The following is a 25,476-nucleotide window of genomic DNA, read 5'->3' on the forward strand; positions in this document are numbered from 1 at the left end:
CTCATTACCTTGTATGCTGCCTGAGAGCATCTGTCCTGATTACCCTTGAACCCTCGGGCCCAGGCGGCGCCTGGTACACAGGGCGTTCTCTGAATGCTCGCATAGAGCAGGAAGGAAAGGAGGGAAGCGAGAGAGGAAGGCAGGCAGCGGGGAGCAAGGAAGAGGAGAGAGGTTGCCGGGAGACCCAAGTACTTTCACATTTCTATTTTTTAGACTCATTTTATGTGTCCCACGAGAGAGGCTCCTGCCCTGGGCCCCATGCTCTTGAGGGTCCCACTCTCGCTGCCCCCTGGCTGTGCTTTGCCCCAGAACATGAGGTCACAGTGGGACCAGCCCATTCCCAGGGTCTGGGTGGGCCACCTCCCTAACAGTCCCTTAGGTCCCCCACTGACAATGTGTGCACCTTTAGGCCTAAGGTGTGTTTAAGGGAGTGACTGTTCACAGGGCAGGGTGTGATGGGGCTGGGGCATCTACACACGTGTGCTCAAGACCCCATGGTGGTGTGGGATGGAGCCCTGAGCATAGGGCAGAAGTGGGGGGTGGTGGGAGGCATGGATCCTGCCCGAGGCCACCACTCCCTATGTGCCCAAGGTCCAGGGCCCAACCCCGTGGCGGCTGAGAGTTCTGAGTCCTAACCTGGCCTTCTAGCTCCTTGTGAAGGTCTGTGTGTCTAGTTAGGAGGACAGAACATATTTTCTACAACGCTTGGTACCTTGATTTATAATGCTGAAATATTTAGATACACGGTATGTGAGCAAATGTTTGTGTGTGTGTGATTCTAAAATCCTGCTGCCACTGTAGCATAATGGTCAAGAGGGAGAGATGTTTTTTAAGTTCTTTTGCCCATTTTTTAATGGAGTTACTATGTGTGGTTTTGTTGGTTTTTTTTTTTTTTTTGAATTGAGTTGTATGACTTCTTAATATTTTGGACAGTAATCTATAGTCAGATATGTGGCCAATGAACAGCTTCTCCCACTCGGTAGGTGGCCTTTTCGTTCTGTGGAAGGCTTCCTTTGCCGTGTGGAAGGCTTCGAGTTTGATGAGTCCCACTTGTTTGCTCCTGCTTTTGGCAACTCTGCCTTTGGTGTTCTCGCTGTGATTTCATTGCCAAGACCAGGTGAAAAAATGGACAGATGACTTGAAGAGACATTTCTCCACAGAAGACATCCACAAGGCCAAGGGACACATGAAAAGATGGCCTCCACCACTCCTCATTAGGGAAGTTCAAATCCAAACCGCAGGGAGGTCTCACCTTGCGCCGCCAGGATGGCGACTGGAAAGGCAACAAAACAGAGCAGAGGAAGGTATTAGCAGATCTGTGGAGAGTTCGGAAACCTCATGCGCTATTGGATACATGAGAGGTACGGCTGCTCTGGGAAGCAGTCTGGAGGCTTGTCCGCCCCAGAGTGGAGCCGCCATGGGATCCAGCCGTCCCCTTTCTGGGTGGAACCCACAGTCCCGATCTTGGAGACAAGGCTGTACCCCCATGTTCACTGAGCATCGTTCACCATTGCTGAGAAGCAGAAACAACCAAACGTCCACAGACAGATGACTGGAGAGAGGAAAGGTGGTACACACATAAACCAGGGAGCCGGGCTTCCGGAAGGGAGGGACTCTGGCCATTTGTGACAAGGTGGAGGACACTGTGGAGGGAAGTCAGTGCAGCACAGTACCCCGTGACTCCACTCACCGGAGCTATGCCGCGTGGTCAGACCCAGAAGCAGAGAGTAGAGTGCTGATTACGGGGTCGGGGAGGAAGAGACATTGGGGGGGGTGTTCATTTGGCCTCAGGCGTCAGTTACACACGATGAGTAAGTTCCCGATGTCCGCCATACCACAGAGCACCTGTCGTTAATACCACTGAATTGTGTACTCAGAAACGCGAGAGACTAGATGTCATGTTGGCATTCTTATCACGAAAAAAAAAGGGACACCAGGAAACTTCTGGGGGTGATGGATACACCCACTGCCTTGATTGTGCTCATGGGCTTGCAGGTGTGGACCTGTGTGCAAACCCATCAAATTGTACACAGTGTGCTCGGGGTTTTATATCTCGGTTATGTCTCAATAGAGGTATTTAAAAAACAAAAAAGAGGGAGAACTCCGGCTTGGACAGACTGGGTCTGCCTGCCACGTGCTAGCTCAGGCTCGGTTTCCTCTGGGCAAAAACAGAAGTAAGGATGGCGCCCCTTTTGCTGGAGGACGGAGATGCGGCTGTGGCGCCTAATCCTCATGTATCGTACGCGCTCGGAAACTGTTACGGGCTGACAAGTGCTTCTCTCCTTTTTTTCACCTCATGCGTGAACACACTTCCTGATCAATCATGTGTTCTTGGGCCAGAGATCAAGTCGGCTACGTAATAAGAACTGCCAGATCTTACCTGTCACACACTCCACGCACCATGGCCCTGTCCTCTGCTGCGCTTGGGGACGGTTGTCATTTTACACAAATGCCCATCACCTTGTTAATGCTGTCTTCCCTTCCAGACGGTAGGCGGTGCCCGGCACTGCCCGCGTCCCGCCCTGGGTCACCGTGGCCTTCCCATCCCCCAGCCCAGTGCCGGCAGGACGGGAGCGCTGCGCACCTGCCCAGGGATGGGTGTCCGCGCACAGACCTCCAGCATCTTGTGTCTCTTCTCGGCCTCCCCTCCGTTGCACGGAGGCCCCATGCTTTCTGGGATCTTCCAGAAGAACTTGTGAAAGATTTCATAACCCTGCTCCCCATCATAACTCGTGTTTTGATTAGATAGTACAAAGTTCTAATTACAAATTAATCTTTAAAGAATTAGCCTTAATTAGAACATCTTCTCATCCGTAGTTCCCATCTCCAGTCACCCCTCACTGACACAACACCTGCTTTGTACATTTCACCGTAGTTGGGAACCGACTCTAATGGTCTTCATCTCACGTCGTCCATTCTGACTTTTAAAACGCTACAGGCCAACTCTGGCTTCTTCCTTGCATCAATGTCCAGGAATTCCAAGGTTTGATATACGAATACAATTTTATAATATAAGTATGTTTTATTTACAGTAAACATATCGGGGGCTTATCTAGGAACCCCCCAAGGTCACCACTGCTGCCTCACATCTGGTGAGGCCTCTTGTGTAGGATTGTGTCCCACAGTATGGTTTCTCTGTTTTAGGACTCTTTCCCTAAATGATTTCCACTGTGAGGGTCATGCTCAGAAAGCCCTTCTCCTCCTTGAAATGACAAAAACAGCCACCTGTTTCTGTTTAGTTCTTTTATGATTTCCTTTTTCAAGCTGAACTCCATACTCCCCTGGAACTTACTGGAGTCTATGCTATGAGGCAGGAAAAGGTCCAACTTAATACTGTGTTTCGAAACAGCCAGTCCTCTCAGCTCCTCCTGGGGGTGATTTCTGGCCCCATTCATTGGCATTTCTACTTTTGCCACAGAGTCGAGACTCCTGCATTTGGGTCTGTTTCTAAACCTGTAGGATCGTTCCAGGGTTTAGCTCCCCTCTACGCCAGGGTACGTGGTTCTCATGTCTCCTGGCTGCCTGGCACGGCTGACCACAGCCGAGGGTAAGGGGTGCCCCCTTGTCTTCTTTTCCGGAGACCTTCCTGCCAGTTGTGCGGGCAGCGCAGCACCGTAAGCACCGCACGTGTCACTCAGGATGTCAGATGCACATGTGACAGATGAGGAAGCTGAGGACCAAGAGCAAAGACACACATACACTCCAGGTCTCCAAAATACGACGCAGGGCTGGGAGCTCTCGGATGGGGCAGAGCCCAGGGCAGGACCTCCGCAAGGTGCCATCCTACCTGAGAACCCCCCTGTACCTAGGGTGGGTGTGCCACCACCTCATCCTTGTCCTTCCAGCCTGTGGGTATCTGTTTACTGTATGTGCTGGTTTTATACTCTCCTCTGCTTCCTTGTGTTTGGTTTACGCTTTCCACTTAAGAGTGTGCCTTCACGTTTTCCTGCTGGAGACCACATCTTTCTTTTTTCTGAGATATGGAATTCCCATCCCGGCCTCTGTTTGAGTTACTCACGGTGGTGATCGCACTTCCTCAAAGGCATCCTTGCGCTCGTATTTCTTTGCTTGTCAGAGGCTGTGCGTCTTCTCTGTACAGGTGCACACACACGTTACTACAGTGATGACAGCAGAGTTTTAATAAAGTTGTAGATCTGTTTTATTAGCATAAAAATGATCCTATTATTAGCTACCATGTTAGTAGCTTGGTTGACGTGATTTTTATTTTTTTTTAACTGAAACGCATAGGGAAGAAATCATTTTGATCGTGAAGTTACACAGGTGGGTAGTTCGGAGTAAGTCATGACAACATCCTGGCTGTATTTCATTAATTAGTATCTTGACTTTCAGGGCTGATGCTTAAAATACACAAATTCTGTAGGTTATGAAGTTATTTTTTACTTTTTAGAAAAAGTTACAGGACAGAGACGGTGCAGTCATACAAGGTGTTGAGAGAGATTAGAGCTTTGAATACTTTTTCTGCTCAATTTCTATCCCTTTGTAAGTGGCATGAGGCGCCCTTAAGTTCAGGGAGAGGAAGCCGGGAGCCTGGGGAGTGAGACCACCTTCCTTTAGACCCCCTTGCGTGACTGCCCTTTCCTTATTCCCCACTACCTAGACTTGGGGGGCAGTTGTTGCATGACCCCCCCCCTCCCCAGGCTGACACGTGACACAGTGGCTTGTTAGGGGCAGCGCCATGCCCTTACAGCACTTCACCTTGGAAGTTGGGACTTTGGGTCCCAAGCCCTGACCCACCGTCAAGAAGTATTTGCCATCCGCTCAGCCACTTCCTGGCCCTGGCCCTCAGCATGCTACCTGCCAGATGGAGGTTTGGGACAACACCCGCACCGACAACCCGGACCCCGAGGTGCTGGCCCCCCTGAGGCTTTTGTCAGTTCATAGATGGGGCTCCACTGACAGTCTGGGCAAAGTGGGGGATTCACCTGCAGAAAATGCCCCGATTCCACTGATTTTTTTCATGTCTGCATAGGAAGAAAAATGTCACCTCCTTCCCGAAGATCAGTGAGCTTCCAGGCTCTTTGAATTCCTGTGTGTCAGAGATTTCTAAGTCGCCCCCTCCTCTTCCTCTCCCAACACCGCAGACTGGCTGCTTCTGGTTGTCAACCACATGATGTTGGAATTTTAGAAGTCAAGCTACTTAAAGGCCTATTTTACAAAATTTATGAAACTTCCTCTCTACTCTCATAATTCCAAAAGCTTTAATAAATATACATGTGTGCTAGGATTCGCGTTAGGTTTTTTCTTCTCCTCCTCCTACTTCTATCAGGTGCTTTTATTAAGCCCTTTTAGCACTATTTAACTTTTAAGCTAAGCACGCATTACTTTTAAAAACTAATTGAGTAAAGATGTTCAGAACTTGAAACATGGGGAACCCTGAAAATAAAATGTGGGCCCACGACTTAAGTAACCATCGGGAAGATTTTGATGTATTGCTTTCCAGCCTAATCCATTTGCTTCTCCTAATGCTTCCTGAGTGTTTAAAACGTAACACACACACCTCTTAGCTGCTTTTTTGTTCATCCAACATAAGGAGAGCATTTCCTATAGTAAAATATTCTTAAAAACGTGTGTTTCATGTGTTCCATGTGACATATATGTTAACAATACAAAGACTGAACAGGACATCAAAAATCAAGATGCTTCGCGGGGCTCTCACAGGTGATCATTACAGCCCTGTCGCGGGGGGATGGGGGAGCGGAAATACCGCCAGCTTCCAGCTGGGGAATCCCACCGCCCAGGGGCGGGAAGGAGCCTGGGTGCTTATGATCACAGGCTTGGGTATCATTTATCAGCTGTGCCACCTTGAGTGCAACAGCGACTAGGATTTATCGGGCTTATCACGTCAGTGTTGGTGTCCTCAAGGAAAAGAATAAAAATGTGACTCTTGAAAATGTTATTAAAACGTGCAATCTTGTACCTAGATTGCTCTGACCTCCCCCGCAAGGCCATGGAAAGGCCCAGAAGCTTGAGCTGTATTTACCTGCCTCAAGACAATCTGTCCTCGCTTGGGCAAGTGACTTGACTTCCCTTCATCTGTAAATGGGGCCAAGAGAAGACCCGACTTCGGGGTTTGGAGGCTCACACAAGAGGGTGCGCTGCAAAGCATTGGGTAAGCTGCCTGGAGCACAGCGAGGGCTTGATAAATACGGCCTGTGACTCCTCAGAGTCCGGCAGCTGTGGCTGGGGTCACTGGAGCTGCTTCCCAGAGACGCTTACTCACATCCATACTTAAGAAAATTACACCTGCAGCCTCTCCAGCCTACCTCAGTCGTTCATTTAATGAACACCGACTGAGTTCCTACCAGATACCACGCGCCACAGGAGATCCTGGTCTCCATTCTCCCACCTCGTTTCTGAAAGCACAACACAAACGTCCCTGCCTCTGGGAAGTCTTCCTAGGACTCCAGGCAGACTCACTACTGCCCTGCTGTGTAACTGACTTTGGACATGAATGGGGTTCCAGGGGAAAGGACCCCTCCCCACCCACTCGCCATGTTCATTTCTGTATCATCAGTGCTTTCCGGCTGTGTATAATAAAATAAGTAGATTCTCAATGATGTGGAGTTGACTGAAAGTGCGCTTGTTTTCCCATGAGGACGGTAGCTGCCTTCGCCAGCTCTCCAGTTGCCAAAGCAAGCCAGATGTGTGCCAAACAGTTCCAAGTCCTCTGGGAACACGTACAGGGTGGGCTCACTGTCAGTCTCGGTTGTTGTGAGTGACTACTTTGTCTTATTTTATAACAACTGAAATTCTCTATTATGTTACCAGATCACACTCTTCAAGCCCCTCTCTTTTGCTAATAAAAAAAAAAATAGTATGGCCACATTGGGGAAGTCCTTAGGGAACATGTCCTGTATCAGGAAAAGTAGTTAAGCACTGGGATCCTAAAGGAGCCTGGGAAAGTCTAGCCAGAAACTATGGAGTTGGGTTGTATTATCTATATAAAAACAGAACTGGACTTGGCAAGTTTTGTCACATCTTGGCTTATTAAATCCATTCATTGAGAATTAATTTTTCCAGATTGTTACTTCATAATAGCATTGAAGTGTCAGAAAATACCCTGACCAGTCAGTCCTGGATACAGGTCGGGGAGGTAAAGGGTGGCAGGTGAAGAAGCACCCATCTCCCACACGTTTGCTCAGTACTTTGTAATTTACAATGAGGCAGCTTTCACTGTCATTATCCCTCTGCTAAAACAACCCCCCCGAGGCAGGTGGGAAGCCGGATTCTAGCCTCTTTGCATAGGACGGGACACCGAAGCAGGGCTCCACTGGGAATCCGAGCTGTCAAACATCAGACTAGAATGGTCTGCTACCATGGCCATCACCCTCCCAGGATCTCTGGAGGGCCTTGTCTCTTGTGGGTATCTTCAGAAAACGATCCCATCTTTGCATCGGTCTTCCCAGAGCATTCTGGTCTATGGAGTGTGACCCAGGCTACAAGGAATGTCATGGGCACCTGGCATTAGCAGCTTTCCATGAATTCCCAGCGTCATCCTCTTGTGAGCTATGATGTGTGCTTTCACCGGACATGTGGAATTATAGACAGCTTCTGCCTTCATGATCCGGTAGGGGAGAAAGACACCTGTCCCCTATGCAAGGTGTCACGTTCACCTTCCTGGGAAAGGACCCCAGGGATTCTGAAGCATGCAGCCCTCTGAACAAATTTGATTTAACACATCTGAAATCCCAGCACTGCAGACTGGAGGGGGACGCTGTGTGCAGTCCTGTTTCCCACACAAGCAAGCCCCGGGGAGGAGGAGGGCCCATTTACCTATGTACAGGCCTCACCAGCAGTGGACTCTGGCAGCAAATTTACTTCCATCCATCGTGTTATCTGAAAAAAGAAACCTCAGCTGGCCTAATGGGGAGCCTAATACACTCCTACTAGCCTGTTGTGTGGGCAAGATATAAATGGCGAGGCCTTTGGAGTGCTTTTTCTGTCTGCTCTGGTGTTTACAGGCCCCGGGTGAGGCGCCTGGACCAGCCAGGACCCTCTCCTCCCAGAACCTCCATCCTCAAGGCACCCCCTCCTTGTTCACAGATTGCTGGTACTTGAGTCCATAAACCAGGTCAAAGAATTCTCCACCAGAGTTCTAGGTGGTGTCTCTGGGAGGACTGCGCACCCTCCCCCCACCCATCCATCACTCACTCCCTTTGAAGAAACACACCCCAGGGTCAGGAACGCTGACAGAAACATCCTGAGGAAATCACCACTCTAAGTGGCTTCTAAGCCTCATTTCCCCAAGGAGATAATCAGCACCTCTTCCCCAAGACAGCTCCAGGTGAGCGAGAAGGAACACCTTCCTGTCGCGGCGGAAGGCGTTGCCTGGCCGCCTGATCGCCCAGCGCCCTCGCATCTACTGTCACAGTCCTCTGAACCCACGAGGTGGCCGGGGCAGGTACGCCCCCCCCTCCCCATTTGACGCAGGGCACACCGAGGCCCGGGCGCCCGCTCTCCTCGCGGGGTCACCCAGGGAGCAAGCACCGGGGAGCTCTGCCTGCGCGCCCCGAGCTTAACCCGCGGCACCATCAGGTCCCCCGAGTGAGCCCGTCCGCGGCGGCGGCCACATGGCCTCATTGCCCCGGGCGGGCGTCCAGCCGCGCGGACGCGGGCGTTCACGGCAAACCGCAGTCCCGGCCGCTTGCGGAGCGACTCCGCCGGCCGGGCGCGGGGACGCGGCGAGCCTGGGAGTGCCGGCAACAAAGCAGGAGCGCGCGCGGGACCCGAGGGGGCACCGGCCCGGGGGACGGCGCGGCCAGCCCGAGCGCAGGGGGACGGGGCGGCGGCCGGCGAGCAGGCGGCGTGCCCCCGCCCGGCCCTCAAAGCCTCCTTTCTTCTCGCGCGCTGCTAGGCGGCTCCGGGAGATCGGGAGGGGGCGCAGCTCGCCGTCCCCGCCGGCCGGTCCGGGCGCTTCCTCCCTCCGCCGCCAACCCCACCCCGAGAAGCGCACAAAGAGCGGCGGGCCGGCGGGCGCACACCTCCCGTCGGGGCGGGGCCGCGGGAGGGGCCGGCGCGCGCTCGGCCGCGCCCGCCTTAAAGGGCCCGCCTGCTCCCGGCGCGCACCGCGCATGCCCGACCGCGGGGCGGAGGAGGGACGGGACGGCGGCGCGCGCACGCCCGCGCCGCTCGCCGGAGCCATGGCTGGCGTCCCCGCGGTGGCCGCGCGGCGCTCGTGCACGTGTCAGCGCCCGCGGGGGCTCGGCCGGCGCGCGGGGCGGGTGCGGGACCCCCGCGCCGCACATTCCGGAGGTCTAGGGCCGCAGGGCGGGCCGGGCCCCCGCTGGGGCGGGTGTCTGGCTGGCCCGGCCGCAGTTTGAGGGCCAGTTGGACGAAGTGCTGCCCAAGGGGCACAAAGCTGCGGGCGCGCGCGCGCGCGAGAAGCGATGCGGGCGGGCCTCTGCCTTTGTGTCTCCTGCGCTCCCGCGCAGGTGGGCATCCCGCGCCAGGAGCCACTTGGCCCGTGCGCACCGGGACCTCGAATCCCGCTTTTCGGGCCCGAGGGCTCGGGCCGCTCTTTGCGGCAGACAATAGACCCTTCTCCCAGTGGCACCGTGGGCTCTAGGGGTGGTTTATTTGGGGACGCTAACGGGACTTTCTCAGGACCGCTCTCTTAGAGCCCGGCCGCGGGCATCCGAGTTGGCGCGTTTTCTTTTCTCCAACAGGCGAGGGAAGAGAGCTGGGGACAGACTGTCCTCGGCCGATAGGTACGCGCGAGTGTCCCGAGCCTGCCGGTCCCGCATTAGACAACAAAGAGAGGCGTTAGCGGCGGCGGGGGAGGGGCGCGGCCGGGAGGAGGACGGGGCGGGCTGCGGCGAGCGCGGGGGTGGGGGGCGCTCGCTCTCGGCTCGCCCTGACCGCGGCCTCCGCCCGCCCCCGGCCCGGCGCGCGCCAATCGCCTCCCCCAGCGATAGTGTCAGTAGCATTGTAGTGTCAGCTCCCGCCGGTGACGTTGCGCCTCCCTCGTCCCCCTCCGGAGCCGTCTGGCTGCAGAGGCTCAGTCAAGAGGCGGGGAGGAGAGGAGGAAAAAGCGCTGAGTGAGGGCGGGCGGGCGGGAGGGAGGGAGTGGAGGAGCCGGGGAGGGGCTCCTTAAAGAAACGCTGCTGTCGCTCGCCTGCTTGCTTTTCGCTCGGCATTGTGGCCAGCCAGCCGGGCACTCGGGGGGCACGCGCGGCTGCCGCTCGAGCTTTGCCCCCACCCCACCCGCCGGCAGATCTGGGGTGGGGACCCAGGCGGGGGCTCCTGCGGCCACTGCCCGGCGCCGATCGCACCGAGCGACCCACTCCTCCCGGCGCCGAGAAAGGAGCAACGGAGCCCTCTGCAGCCGGCCGGCCTCCCCGCCCCTGACCACTCGCTTCCCGGCTGCCTTTGTGGCCGCAGCTTCTCGCCGCCGAGCCGAGGGCCGGCGGGGGCGCGGCGCGCACGGCCGAGCGATGCCCAGCTCCCTGTTTGCAGACCTGGAGCGCAACGGCAGCGGCGGCGGAGGGGGAGGCGGCGGCGGCGGCGGTGGCGGCGGCGGCGGCGGCGGCGGCGGCGAGACCCTGGATGACCAAAGAGCCCTGCAGCTCGCGCTCGATCAGCTCTCCCTGCTGGGGCTGGACAGTGACGAGGGCGCCTCTCTGTACGACAGTGAGCCGCGCAAGAAGAGCGTGAACATGACCGAGTGCGTGCCGGTGCCCAGTTCCGAGCATGTCGCCGAGATCGTGGGGCGGCAAGGTGGGTCCGGAGGAGATGGGGGGCTGGAGGGGGAGAGGGTCTCGGGCCACCGCCCCGAGGGGGGGCGCGAGTGGGTTCGGGATCCGCGGCGCCCGCGAGCCTGGGGAAGAGAGGAAGAGCCGCGCGATGGGCCGGCGCCCCAGACAAAGAAAGTGCAGGCAGGCTGTCTCCCGGAGCCGCGCCGCTGCCACGGCGGGATGCACTTTATCCTGCTAAAATCACTGCCTTCCCCCTAGCGCCCCCCACCCAGCCCACCCCGGGAAACAGAATTTAAATATAAGATGCTTGGGGGAGGGGGCCTTTGATCGGTCCTTTGGGAGGGGGAGGAGGAGGAGTGAGCATCGGATGGGAGGAGGATTCTGGATTTCTGCAAAGCGGAATGGAGCCCAGAGGAGGAACAATGGGTCCCGGGACTGACCCCCTTCTCATCAGTACCCCAGTTCTGGGGGGCTTCACGGCCCCGGCCCTGTTCCGTGAACCCTTTCGCCGCGCCTTCAGGGCGGACGGCGCGCCCCGCTGGATCCTAGCGGCATCTCCCCAGCTGACTTTTTCTTGGGATTCTCGGGTTTGCTCAGGACGACTGCAGTCACTGGGGGAGGACTGGGCAGCCAATGGGCTGTTCCTCGAGCGCCTCGCGGGTGGAACCCGCTTCCCAGCCCGTGGCGTGGCCCAGGGTCAGTGAGGGAGCCGCCCCCCTTTCCGCCCGAAGCGTGTCCTGCAGCCCCGCAGCCCTGGACGCGGGCGGTCCCAGGTCTCCGCGGTTACCCCGGGATAATGGGCGTGTCTGTCTCTCTCTCCCACTCCCTCCCCTGCACCCTGGCTCCCAGGTTGTAAAATCAAAGCGCTGCGGGCGAAGACCAATACTTACATCAAGACCCCGGTTCGCGGGGAGGAGCCTGTCTTTGTTGTGACGGGCAGGAAGGAGGATGTGGCCATGGCTCGGAGGGAGATCATCTCTGCCGCGGAGCACTTCTCCATGATCCGCGCCTCGCGGAATAAGAACACGGCGCTCAACGGCGCAGTGCCCGGTCCGCCCAACCTGCCTGGACAGACCACCATCCAGGTGCGCGTGCCCTATCGCGTGGTGGGGCTCGTGGTGGGGCCCAAGGGCGCCACGATCAAGCGCATCCAACAACAGACGCACACGTACATCGTGACGCCCAGCCGCGACAAGGAGCCCGTGTTCGAGGTGACTGGCATGCCTGAGAACGTGGACCGAGCTCGCGAGGAGATCGAGGCGCACATCGCCCTGCGCACCGGCGGCATCATCGAGCTCACAGATGAGAACGACTTCCACGCCAACGGCACGGACGTGGGCTTCGATCTGCACCACGGGTCCGGCGGGTCCGGCCCTGGCAGCCTCTGGAGCAAGCCCACCCCCAGCATCACGCCCACCCCCGGCCGCAAGCCGTTCTCTAGCTACCGCAACGACAGCTCCAGCTCGCTCGGCAGCGCGTCCACAGACTCCTACTTCGGCGGGGGGACCGGCGGCAGCACAGCCGCCACCCCGCGCCTGGCGGACTACAGCCCCCCCAGCCCCGCGCTCAGCTTTGCCCACAACGGGAACAACAACAACAACGGCAACGGATACACCTACGCGGCGGGGGAAGCTTCCGTGCCTTCCCCCGACGGCTGTCCCGAGCTGCAGCCCACCTTCGACCCGGCTCCCGCTCCCCCGCCTGGGGCGCCGCTGCTCTGGGCTCAGTTCGAGCGCTCCCCCGGAGGCGGCCCTGCGGCGCCGGTGTCGTCCTCCTGCTCGTCCTCCGCGTCTTCGTCCGCTTCATCGTCCTCCGTGGTCTTTCCCGGGGGCGGCGCCAGCGCGCCGGCCAATGCCAACCTGGGGCTGCTGGTGCACCGCCGGCTGCACCCGGGCGCCAGCTGCCCGCGCCTGTCCCCGCCCTTGCACATGGCGCCGGGGGCGGGCGAGCACCACCTGGCGCGCCGGGTGCGCAGCGACCCGGGCGGAGGGGGCCTGACCTACGCCGCCTATGCCAACGGGCTGGGGGCGCAGCTGCCCGGCCTGCCGCCGTCGGACACCTCCGGCTCCTCGTCGTCGTCCAGCTCCTCGTCCAGCTCCTCCTCCTCGTCGTCGGGGTTGCGGCGAAAGGGCAGCCGCGACTGCTCCGTGTGCTTCGAGAGCGAAGTGATCGCCGCGCTCGTGCCCTGCGGCCACAACCTCTTCTGCATGGAGTGCGCCAACCGCATCTGCGAGAAGAGCGAGCCCGAGTGCCCGGTCTGCCACACCGCGGTCACCCAGGCCATCCGCATCTTTTCCTGAAGGCGGCGCGCCTGCGCGCACCCCGCGGGGGCCGGGGGGGCCCCTCCCCTCCAGCCTCGGACCCCCTCACCCTCGCCGCCGCCGCCTCCACCCGGCCCGCGCCCGCCCGCCGCCTCGGTGCCCCACCCCCTCCTCCCCCACCCCCGCTCACACTCTGAGATCCGAGAGGAGCTTGGGAAGCTGTAGTATCCGCTCGTTTTTTTAAATTTTTAATTTTTAAACAAAGGAACTTGCCAGGATATCTGCATCAAGAGTACTATAGCCCGGGAAGCCCCCGAACCACCTGAAATGCATGCTCTATAAATAATAGGAACGGCGACACTCTAGTAATGATAGTTTGTACACTGTACTTCATAGGAAGCTTCCAAAAGAAGAAAACCCCACAAGTTTTCCATTTTCTTAAAGTAGGAGAAAAAATGAACAATAATTATTATGACAAAGAGGATAATAATAGTGCTTATGGGATGTGTGGACTGTTTTCGTGTGTTCCCCTTTGTGGCTGGGTTCCTACGATGCTTATTCTAGAACACAGTGGATCCTTTTTGAATGTTGTGGAAGGGCCAGGAGTTCCTGTGAAACCAGGATACTGCAGCTTTATAAAAGTTAAACAAACTGTAACATATCTCTTATATATTAAAAACGTTTAAAAGTTTTAAAGAGAAATTGCATTAATACAGATTGAAGTATTTTATTCTTTTTTGACTTGAAAAATTATATTTCATATTGCAAAGATGTTTACAAGTATTTTAATTTAAGTTCAGTGAACTTTTTTGTAGCTGGGTTAAATCTTTTTATTTTAGTATGGCCTTATGGCAAAGAACACTGTATTATTTTAATAACCACACAATCGTGACGGAATTACAAAACCATAAAATGTGTAATGTTTTGAACAGTATTCTGTTGGGATGGAGATTTTATAGGTTCAGACAAATCTAGAAATGCTTCACCCAGCATATTTTCTATTCAGTGATATAAAGCATATTTTATTCTATATTATTACAAAAAAAAAACCACGGAAATGTATAAACATGTCAAAAGGAACTGTTGATGCTTTCTAACATTTGTATAAATAGAATTCAGTGCAAGCTACAAAAATTCTGTTGGGCCACTATAGTTTTAGTATTTCTATTTTAATACATTTGTTTACCACTTGTTTATGTATATGTAGGTGATGTTACTTGAGCTTAAATGTACTTTACTGAGCAAAGTTTAAAAAACAAAGTATATTTTATTTTATGATAAAGGGCCTTTAACCTCATGGTCAAATACTAATATTATATTTGCTGAGACAAGATTTGAAATTGTATCAAGAGTTTTATTTTTCTGACATTTAAAGTTCTACATAATAAAGGTAAAACTTAAGGAATGGTGCTACTTCATTTTTTAAGTATTTCTATATAAATAAAATATTGAAGAAAACCTATCTTGTGTGGTGAGTTGGTTTTGTTTTACGCCCCTTGGAGTCCTTCTGTGTATGTAAATCACTCTTAAGTGACGAGTGAAAATGTATACATTCCGGGCATATGATGTTAGTATTTTATCAATGGAATGAGCTTTCCAGATAGGCTGGAGTTGTGTTGAGTGGGATCTCTAGGCCACGGGCAATGGTATTTTTTTAAAAATTGCAGTTTCCTACTGAATCAGGGCTTGCTTCTCCCTGAGACACAGTGGGCACGGTGCCTGGGGCCCATGATACCTGCTGGGGGTTGATGGGGAGGCCCAGGAAAATGTTTGATTTCTTTTAAAATTAGAAGAAAGAAAGCCCAAAGGAAATGAAATTATTCAAAGGAAATGTTTTAATTTTCAGGTCCACAAGAACCTACTCATTAAAATCTGCCTGAAACACTAAGAGAATAAAATAATTATTAGAGTACTTAAAGTGATATCAAAAATCAATTCAAATATCGATATTATTATGCAAGAAGAAGCCCACGAAAGCGAACGTGCCTGGGGTCCAACAACGTTAGGATCCCACCCCACGTGGCCTCTTCAGAGGGGGCCTCAGGGCTGTGCCTGAGCCACTTCCACTGAGGGCCTCAGGGCTGTGCCCGCTGGCCTCAGTTTCCACTGAGGGTCACTTCCTTCCGGGAAGCCACGCAGTGACCGTCTCTGCTTGCAGAGGGCCTAGCTGGATTTCAGGATCCGTCTTAAGAGGCTTCCGCTGGGAGGGCAGGCTAATTGGTGTTGACAGGCTGAGGGTGTTAACCGTTTGTTGTTGTTTGAGACAAGTTTTTGTTTGCTTTCTGGCAGGCTACACCTGCTCCCTGGCTGTTGGGTTTTGTCAAGCGACAGCGCCGCCAGCTTTCACTTGACCTGAACTCTTGTCTTCTAGAGGGTATTTAGAAATGACCAGAGCATGCTACTGAGTTTCCAGCTCACTCTGCCAGCTGAGCTGCCCCCCGGAGAGCAGTGTCTGCCCTGGAATGTGGCAGGCTTTTGTTTTAATCTGTGCTGATGGGTACCATTTAACAGGTGAGGCCAAACAGTGGGCCACGACCTACATTGGTGGGTGGCGTCTCTTTCCCTTCCATATTAATTTTTGTTTGTCCAGAAGCACAGTCATGTCGTAGCCCCTGATTTGGTTGGTTGAAATGCCGCCGTGTAAAGGCAGGAGCCTGGGATTCAGGGTGGGAAGGGAAAAAGGAGTGGCCCGGCTTGGGAAATTTCTGGCATCATCTCCAACTCTGGAACGTTCCCAGACGGTGTTTACCCCCTTTCTTCTCCCTCAAGGACTGGAGGTTGGCCGAGGCCTGGCGAGCAGCGACATCCTAGTCCAATCCCACCTTTCCTGTGAGCTGTTCGGAAATGCCTAGAACAGAACCAAGATTCTTTTTACACTTACTACTTTAGCAATGTAACTGCTTTTCTGCCTTAGCAGAATGATGACAGAGAAGGCAAGAAGGGAAGAAAAGCTTTGACTTGAGTTTCTCATGGGCTCTTACCCAGAGAGAGATTTTGTGGTCCATATGCTGCTTTGGGAAAAAGACAAAAAAACAAAACAAAACAAAACAAAACAAAAAAACCCGTCAGAACTGGAGGCCGCTGACATCTCCTTGGATGGCCTATATTTCTCTGCGGTGAGAGGTTCCCTTTGTTGACATGAAGTTTGGGGATGTATTATTAATAAACGTTGGTTTCTTAGGAGAAAGAGCTTTCTCTCTTTTAAACTGTTGGCTTTCCCCACAGGGCAGGCCCTTGTCACCCACACAGGATGTGGAAAATGCTAGTGGTATTGGATGGCATTAGCTTCGGATCCAAGACCCGCCTTCTGCTGCGTTCCCTGGGTCCCCCAAAATGATGAGCGTTGGGGTGGCCCCTGGCTGTGGAGCTGACAGCCCTCCAGCTGGGCAGGTGAGAGATGCCACATTCCTGCTACCAAACGGGCAGCCCCTTCTCTTTCTGCTTTTATACCCCCCAAATCTTTCTGCAGCAACAAAATGCCGGCCAACGGGCATCTCTCCCTCCCTCCACCAACCCCCGCCCTCATTTCTTTATGTGTACTGGTAGTACTCAACTGGGGGGTGATTTGGCACCCCCCAATTTAGGCAGTCTCTGGGGACACTTTCGAGTATGACAACTGGGGTTAGTGCTCCTGGTGTCTAGGGGGTGGTGACCAGGGATGTTCTTAAAAGACCTACAAGGCACAGCTAGGAATTATGCCGTCCAGGGTTTGAGAAGCCCCCGATGTAGACAAAGTAAATGTTATCTTTCCTGCTGTTTATTTGCTGCCTTGAAATTGGTGATGTTCTTGTGATGTTTAAATGCATAAAGACTGACCCTCGGCCGTGTTCTGGGATGATCTCCCCAGGGTAGCTCCAGGAATGTCAGAAATATGGGGGGAGGCTCATGGCTGATGCCTGTGCCCCGGGGGGGTGAGGAGAATGAATGAAGAACTCCTCTAGTCACCGAAGAGGGGCAGGGTGCACCCGACTAGCAATGATACGTTCCCAGCACTTTCTCTCCCGGCGTCTCCCATGCTCCTTACCGCAAGCCAGGCGGGAGGCACCACTGACATTTTCCTGGGCCTGTTTGCGGTGAAATGAAAATGCTCAGAATGCAGTCCGGGAGCACGAAACCTGGATTTTCTCACTCCAGCCCGTGCCCTTGCTGCCTTGTCAGGCTGAAATCGCTTTGCGGAGCATTCTGGGAACAGATCGTGTACCAGCCGCTCGCTCCTCCCCTTTCCAGCTTTCCTGGGTCCCCCTTATCCGGCCCCAGTTGGCTCTTGGGAAAAAGCTTTGTTACAGTCAGTGACTTTCAGAGATGAGGCCAGCCAGAGCCTTTATCTCTTAAGCCTTATCTTTCCAGGGAGTGTGGACAAATTGTCCCCCTCTCAAGGGGGTTCGAGCCCGCAGGCCGGTGCGGCGCTGGTAGGAGCTGTCCTTAAGGCTTCGTGGGGACAGGGGAGCTTGGGAAGAGGTGAAATTTGTGTGGGCTTCCATCCGTCTCACCTTCAGAAGGTCATTCCCCCGTGGGTTTGGGGACAAGGGTCCTTCTAATGCCGAGTGTTGCCCACTGTTGACCTTCCTCCCTCCCCAGACCTTGTCCCCACCCCTAGGCGGGTAAAACCCTCCTACTTCCCGGGAAAGGGAAAGTGGGGTAGGGGAGTTAGGCATCCCTTGTGTGATCGCAGCCATCACTGTGCCCACCCAGCCCAACGGGGGTGGGTATGAGGAAATCCATTTCAAGGACAAGGAGACTGAGTCATTTGGAAGTTAAATGACCCACCTAAGGCCCAATAAACACTGGGCTGGGATTCCGCCCTGGGCCCATCTGAATCCAAAGTTCCCATCCTGACCCCTTCAGAAAAAATGGCTTTGAAAGGAGGTATTTTCAGAAAAAGTGAGCACTGGTTCATCCCACAATCGTCAAGCATGGGGAGGATGGTTCTTGCTTATTGATAAGCATGATCGATTTGAAAGATGCAATGAGGGCCTCACTGCTCTCCTGACTCCAGACCACGCGTCCAGGCTGCGGGGGGCGGGGGGGACCAAGGACACCAATAGCGGGTCATGTGCACACAAGGACCTTTCTGTGACGTGTCTCCCAAAGGCTTGTGATCCCTGGGCCATTTTGTGACCAGTCGGACAGTGAACATTAAGCTAATTCTGGAACATAGTCTTCCCAGGTACACCAAAAACTATATATTTCATGAGGATAAAATGAGCACAGAATACTCTCAAAAAAAAAAAAAAAAAAACCTCCATAAAAATGTCACCTGAACTAATGGAGACAGTGGCAAAAAGATGCCAAACCCTGACTGAAAAGTAAACTGTAATCAGCTGTTTGGTTTCCAGAATGTGAAGGTCTTTGTCTGTGTTCTCACATTGGCTTCCTTTTTCTAGGGCATTTGCAGGGCCTTGTAGGATGTTGGCATGGCTTGAGCTGGTATGAGAGGTGAGGTGCTGCTCCCCTTGTCAGTCTGGACTGTCCATCCCATCCGAGCATGTGTCGTCATGGGAGGTGTGGGTGGGACAAACAGCAGCTCTGTGACTGCTCCTCCTGGGGAGGACAGATGGCTCCCTTTCTTCTGGCCGGATCAGACATGCTGAGCCCCTCTTTTGGGCTTTAGGGCACCTTGCACCTCCTTCTGCAGCAGCACAATTGTATGTTGACTTGTCTTTCTGCCCCACTAGGCTGAATATGCCTCAGGGGCAGGGGTCTCATCCTTCCATCTTTGAACCCCCAACACCCGACCCAGAGCCCACAAGCGTACCCAGAGCACACTTGGAAAATGAGTGAGAAGGGGCTGTATTACTTGAAATAACCTACATGCCCATGAACAGGGGATTTATTTATTCATTCTATGACCTGTGCATTGTGGAACTCTGCGTGCTCTAATAAACAGACCACCTTGATATCTGTAGAGGCGAAATGCAGAAGGTCGGCTTTTGGAAAACGCAAAGTTTTGTGTGCATAGAAAAGCTTCCGAGGCCATCACGATAGGCAGCCTTCGAGCCAGCCCTCAGTGATCCCCACCTCCTGATGGTCACCCCTGGGGAGCACCCACCCCCTCGAGTGATGGTTGGACTTCGCGACCTGCTTCTAATGACCAGAACATGGCCCAAGGGATGGGATGTGACTTCTGAAGTTAGGTTATAAAAAGACTGTGGCTTCTCTGTTGGTTTCAATCTCTCGGCTGGTTCACTCCAGGTAGAGCCATGTCCTGAGGCAGCCCTCAGAGAAAGAGAGAGAGGTCCAGGAGGTGAGAAACCCAGGGGGAGCCTCTGGCCATGAGGAACTGAGGTTCTCTGCCCAGGAGCCTGTCTGGAACTGGGACCAGCCTACAGCCATGAGAATGAGCTTGGAAGCAGAGACTCCCCAGGCTGCGTCCGGAAACGAGACCACCCTCAGGTCACAACACGCCAGCCACACCTGAGCGGAGACCCCGACGGGGATTCCCAGTGACACCAAACCCTGACTCCTGAACCACAGGAACTCTGAGACAGCAAACGCATTTTGTAGGAAGTGTCCAAGTTTTAGGGCGAGTTGTTAGACAGAAATAGAACTGAAATAGAATGGATGTTTGGGGGTGATGACAGAGCACTGGCCCTACCACTCTGTGTAACGTGGGAAAATTACTCAACTTCTCCATGCCTCAGTTTTATCATCTATGAAGTGGGGGTTATAATAGTAATGTTGTTACTCTTAACACAGTGGCTCTGAGGAGCATTTAGGATAATGTGTAGCAAATGAAAGGGCTATCTATCACCATCTATTAACCCATATGTTTCATAAATTGATTTTTTTCACTTTATATCCTCATGACCTTTAGGTCTTTTTCCTACCATATAATTCCATTATTTTCACAGGTCAAAAATAATTTGAAAAATTCAAAGAGGGATGCATGAGTGGCGTCAGTCCACGTTGCCTGGGCCAAATCCTCCACATGGGAACCTTTGGATGGACACTATATCTCTAAAAGCGAGGCCATTATTTTATTTTGTACAGGAGACATTCAACTTTTCAAAACGCTTCTATTTAAATGGCCTCACGGCAGTCCCCAAAGAGGCAGACAATGCGGATATCATTATGTCCTCCTTTTACAGCCCAGGAAACAGCACTTAAATGCCTTGCCCGATGGGGGGTCAGTGGTGAGGTGGAGACTGGAGATTTCTGGAAACCAAGATCTTCCTCACCATGCGCGGCACAGATCGGTGGAAAACTGCCTTTACAGAATATCCGAAGTGGCTCCTGCGTGTTAGGAGTACGTTTAATACACCGCTAGCCGAAAACACCTCACCGTCCCACCCAGGGAGTTTGAGCCCCGTCAAAAACCCACTTCTCATTAAAACCATGATGGCATTGCTGTAACATTCCTTTGTAACTCGGGAGGCACTTGGACAGCAGCACGCGTCCCTGCAAGGAAATGATCGCTGGGGAGCTCCCTACAAGCAAGACTCTGATCCTGGGGGTTACTGGTCACAGCCACACCTCTGCGGGGGACCTCCGGATGGGCTCATTCATCTGCACTTCCTGCTTGGCAAACTGCCTCGCCCCTTGAGGTGCCTGCGTGAGAGGAACCTGGAAAAGTGGTGTAAAATGAAAATTCCCGGATCCAACACTTGAAAATCAATACCTTTGGGAGGGGCCTGGGAGTCTGCGTTGAACAAATTCCCTACGCCCCCAGTTGGGGGGTGAGCTCGAGATGTCAGTATAAACCTCGGATCACCCTGTAAGTTGCCATGGAAAAGAAGGAAGCCTTTTAATTTGTACTGATATTAAGCAATCTCTGGTACGTATTATTAAGAGAAAAAAAAATAAGACGAATGATCATATGTATAGTATGCTTCCGTTGTATTAACTTGTCTGTGGAGACCTCCGTGCGAGTGTGGTTGTGCGTATAAGGAGCATTCCTCTGACGTGGGAGCTGGGGTCGGCCGTCGGGCTGGGGAGAGGCTCATGTTCTGTTGTATATCCTCTTGCAACGCTGGCATCTTTTTAAACAATAAGTGTTACCCACTCAAAACTGTTTTTCTCTAGTTGATGAGGTGTCAGTGTCTGTTCACGGACTGTTAGAAATGCACACGCCGACATGGGATATGGACGGTGCGGAAGCTATGTGTGCGCGTGACGAAGGGGGTATGTGCGAACTCTCTAGATCTTTTCTTCCTTAAAGACTTTATTTTTTATTATTTTTCAAAGATTTTATTTATTTGAATGAGAGAGCGCACAAGCAGGTAGAGGGGTGCAGGGAAAGGGAGAAATAGACTTGCCGCGGAGCAGGGAGCCCGATGCAGGGCTCGATCCCATGACCCTGGGATCATGACCTGAGCTGAAGGCAGAGGCTTAACCGATGGAGCCCCCTAGGCGCCCCTACAGACATTATTTTGTAAGTCATCTGTATGCCCAGTGTGGGGCTTAACTCACAACCCCGAGATCGAGAATCTGACTGAGCCAGCCAGGTGCCCCCAACTCCCTGTACTTTCTTGCTAAACTTCGCTGCAAACCTAAAATGACTCAGAGGAATCGTCTGTAAATTTAGAAACGGTTTGAAGTGCTAGGCATTGTAAGCCCGTATGGGAATGACCGTAAAGCTGAGGCGAGTGATTGACAGACCATCAAAGTAACGGCTCCTGGGATTCTGAGGGGAAGCCAGGTTTGGGAACCGCTGGGCTTGGCGAGGCCCAGGGCCCCCTCCAGGGAGGCCTCCAGCCCAGCTGAAGAGTAGAAGGTACGTGTGCAAAAGCAGGTCACATGCAGACCGTAGAGGCCCCAGAAGGCCTGGCTGAGAGTTTGGGGGTGTGTCTTGCAGGCCTTCAAGGGGCAGTTTTCATGTTGCTTTCTGGTAACCAGGAGCCGGATGGCCGGGGGCCGAGCCAGGATAGGCCCGGGCGCTGGTGAGGAGCCACGGCCCCGATCCTGGCGGAGGCAGCTGGCTCAGGGGAGAGCCGCGAAGAGCATCTGGGTAACCAGAGGAGAGCAGAGAGTTGGACGGGGCCTCGCTAACGCGCTCGACGGAGTCGTGTGAAATCGCTGATGTTGGACTTCTGGAGCCCCGACAATGGCCATTTCCTACGGTTCCACCTGCTGGAGTTGACAGTGTGGTGGCAGAGGGGACCCCGGGGAGAGGGGAGGGACGGGGTGATGGGGGGACTTGAAGTCTCGGTGGCTGGGTCACGGTCATTCAACGTAGAGGAATGTGGGTGTTCCGGGGGCGACCGAGTGGAGTGTCATGGGGTTTTAGAGCAAATGCTTTTGCTGACTCTTTCCTGGACGCGTCTTGTGTTTCTACGTATTTGAGCCTTTGCCTGGACCTTCCCCTCTGCCCAGGAAATGCGTTATATTTAAAAAAAAACAAAGATCCAGGTGGAAGTCTGGTGAGTCAGAGCAAGGACGGTCCCCTGGAGAAGGGTTTATGTGCTCCTGACGGTGGGGAGAGCTTCGGAGGGCTTGAAAAGGACAGAGAAGCATTTACATGGGATATGGTTGGGGATGGGTATTTGGATGGAGCGCTCCCTCGGGAACATGCCATTTTCGGAGGATGAAAGTGCTGGTCGTAGGCAGGACGGCAAAGAGAGATCAGGGACCCAGTGGAGGCGGTGAGGGTTCCCAGTAGCTGGATTGGGAAGGAGGGGAAGTTTATGAGGGGCTTCTGGGCGGAGCAGATCTGGTGCAAGAAGGGAGTTAAATATCGTCTCCTGGAGACAGTACCTCCCCCAGGGCTGGACTTGCCTCCTCCAACACCATTTCCTTGAAGAGTTTTGGGGCCACAGAAGTGACCCCTCTTGTGCCTCTGGGCAGGTCCACCTGGGAAAGTGGGAAAGTGGGTCTTTGCCCGGACGCAATAGCCCAAACTTCACCCAGCAGCTTTCACTTTAGGCACTGAGTCAGATTTCTCTTTTGCCTGCAAACCCATCAGAAATGTGAAGGTCCTGACCACAATGCCCCGAATCTTCTCACTTTCATGCTGCCCAGCTTGAGGGCTTTGGATTTCCAGGAAACACTGTGCTTCGGGCCCGCTGGTCATTAGCTCCAGTGACTCAGCGGGGGACACCTCTTTGCATTCATTCGCTTTCTGGAAGGCCTGGAGACGGTGGTGGCAGGGCATGGTGTGGCACAAGGTGTTTTCCCAAACAGCTCAGGCCTTGCTGGGGAGGAGACGGGCAGGGATTAGGAACCATAAATGAATGGGAAGTGCAGAGAGGCTGTTGGAAACCACTTCGCTGGAGCACCTGGGTGGTTTAGGCGGTGAAGCATCTGACTCGTGATTTTGGCCCAGGTCATGATGTCTGGGTCCTAAGCTCAATCCCTGCGTCAGGCTCCGCACTCAATGTGGAGCCTCCTTGAGACCCCCTCTCTCTCTCTCCCTCTCCTCCGCCACCCCCCTCCCCCATCCGCACTCACTCTCTCCTTCTCTGTTAAAAGAAAGAAGGAAACCACTTCATTGAGGTATGATTGATATAAAACACAGTACATATGCATTCGTATACATTTTTACATATGCATTTATGCATTTAATTCAGTGAGTTTGGGGATAAGTGTCTACCTGTGAAACCACCACCACCAGTAAGACCATAAACCTCTCCATCACCTCCCATAGTTTCCTCCCGCCTCCACTGTTACTATTAGCAGCAGTAGTAGTAAGAACATAGTGCAAGTTCTAGCCTCGTACAAAATTGGGAGCATACGAGGCAGTACTGTTAGCTAACAGCACTCTGCTGTACGGGGTACTTCCAGAACTTGTCTGTCTTACGTAAGTGAACTTTCATACCCTTTGACCATCCCCTCCCCTGTCTCTCTCTCCCCCTCCCCCTTCTAATCACTGTTCTGCTCTCTGCTTCCGTGACTTTGACTATTTCGGATCGTCCCTCTGCGTGAGATCATTCTGTGTGTGTCCTTCTGGGTCTGGCTTACGTCACTTAGCACGACGTTCCCCGGGCCTGTCCGTCTTGTTGGCAGATGACAGGATGTCCTTCCTTTATAAGGCTAAATACTGTCCCACTGCATACACAGACACTGTGCGTTCTTTACCCACGGAGGTGGCTGCACATCTGGACCGTTGCGTGGGGGCCGCAGGGACGCGGGGGTGCCAGGGCTGCACACCGCTTCCTGACGTTTCACTCTGTACAGAGGCCGCGTCCGATGGCGGCGCCCGTCTCCCTCCACGGGCTTGGCCTCCTCCCTCTTCCTTCTCTGCCATGGTCCTCTTGGCATTCCCGGTACTGCCGTCCTCTTGTGAGGGTTCCATCTCCGTCCTAGAGGATGGATGCCGAGCTCTTTTGTAGCGTTTTTCCAGCTCTTTCTCCTAGCAGTTCTTTTTCTCTTCTCAAATGATTAACTTTTGCTTATTTATTTTAATTCCAGCATAGTTCACATGGTGTCATATAGGTGTGCGGTGTAGTGATTCACACATCCATATACCACCCAGTGCTCATCGCGACAAGTGGACAAGTGCCCCCTTCATCCCCATCACCTGTGTCCCCATCCCTCCCTCCCGTCCCCGGTCACCAGCAGTGTGTTCTCTAGAGTTAAGAGTCTGTTTCTTGGTTTGTCTCTTTTTTCCATTGCTTGTTTGTTTCTTAAATTCCACATATGAGTGAAATCAAATGGCATTTGTCTCTCTCGGACTGACTTATTACTCTCTAGCTCCATCCGTGGTGGGGCAATGGCAGAGTCGCGTTGTTTTCTATGCCTGCGTAGTGTTCCATTGTGCACACAGACCATGTCGTCTCCATCCAGTCATCAGTCGGTGGACACTCGGGCTGCTTCCGTATCTTGGCTATAAATAACGCTGCTGTAAACATCGGGGTGCATGTGTCCCTTTGAATAAGTGTTTTGGTATTTTGGGGTGAACACCTAGTCGTGCGATTACTGGGATCACAGGGTAGCTCTATTTTTAACTTCTCGAGGACCCTCCATACTCTTTTCCACAGGGGCCGCACCAGCTTGCACTCCCATGCATATTGTGAGAGGGTCCCTCTTTCTCCGCATCCTCTCCAACACTGTTGTTTCTTGCATTGTTGATTTTAGCCCTTCTGACAGGTGCGAGGGGGTGTCTCACTGTGGTTTGGATTTGCTTTCCCTGATGATGAGTGATGGGAGCATCTTTTCATGTGTCTGTTGGCTATCTGGATGTCTTCTTTGGAGAAGCGTTTGTTTGTGTCTTCTGCCCGTTTATTAATTGGATTCCTTGCTTTTTGGGTGTTAAGTTTTGTAAGTTCTTTACGTATTTTGGATACTGGCCTTTCATCGGCTCTGTCACGTGCACATATCTTCTCCCGTCCCGCAGGCTGCCCTGCACTTCTCTTGGTGTGTCCTTCGCTGTGCACAAGCGCCAAGTCCTAGCAGTCCTCCCACCTTCTCCTCACGCAAGCCTGAGTCCATGGAGAGGGGCACCCATGAGACAACCAGATCTTTCTAATACTGACACCTTCCCATGGCACAATGTCTAGGTGCGATTTTACTAATATGTCCCTCTATTTATATGTTTGACAAAAAAAATCATGGTAAAATATACA

General features: G+C 53.4%; 1 protein-coding gene across 1 annotated transcript; it reads left to right on the forward strand.

Annotated features, from left to right (window-relative positions):
* Positions 1 to 9,324: 9,324 nt before the first annotated feature.
* MEX3B (mex-3 RNA binding family member B) lies at positions 9,325 to 13,084 on the forward strand. The gene is made up of 2 exons (XM_032836907.1): positions 9,325 to 10,737; positions 11,565 to 13,084. Exons 1-2 carry the CDS (start codon positions 10,455 to 10,457, stop codon positions 13,013 to 13,015), a joined length of 1,734 nt encoding a protein of 577 aa, XP_032692798.1. The 5' UTR covers positions 9,325 to 10,454; the 3' UTR covers positions 13,016 to 13,084.
* Positions 13,085 to 25,476: the final 12,392 nt, after the last annotated feature.

The sequence above is a fragment of the Lontra canadensis genome, unplaced genomic scaffold (genome assembly GCF_010015895.1).
Source record: "Lontra canadensis isolate GAN:19392208 unplaced genomic scaffold, GSC_riverotter_1.0 scaffold94, whole genome shotgun sequence".
Lineage (NCBI taxonomy): Eukaryota > Metazoa > Chordata > Mammalia > Carnivora > Mustelidae > Lontra > Lontra canadensis.

Coding starts and splice junctions, on each gene's coding strand:
- MEX3B (XM_032836907.1), top strand. CDS start 10,455: ATGCCCAGCTCCCTGTTTGCAGACCTGGAGCGCAACGGCAGCGGCGGC. Junction 10,738..11,564: donor CGAGATCGTGGGGCGGCAAG/GTGGGTCCGGAG, acceptor CCTGGCTCCCAG/GTTGTAAAATCAAAGCGCTG.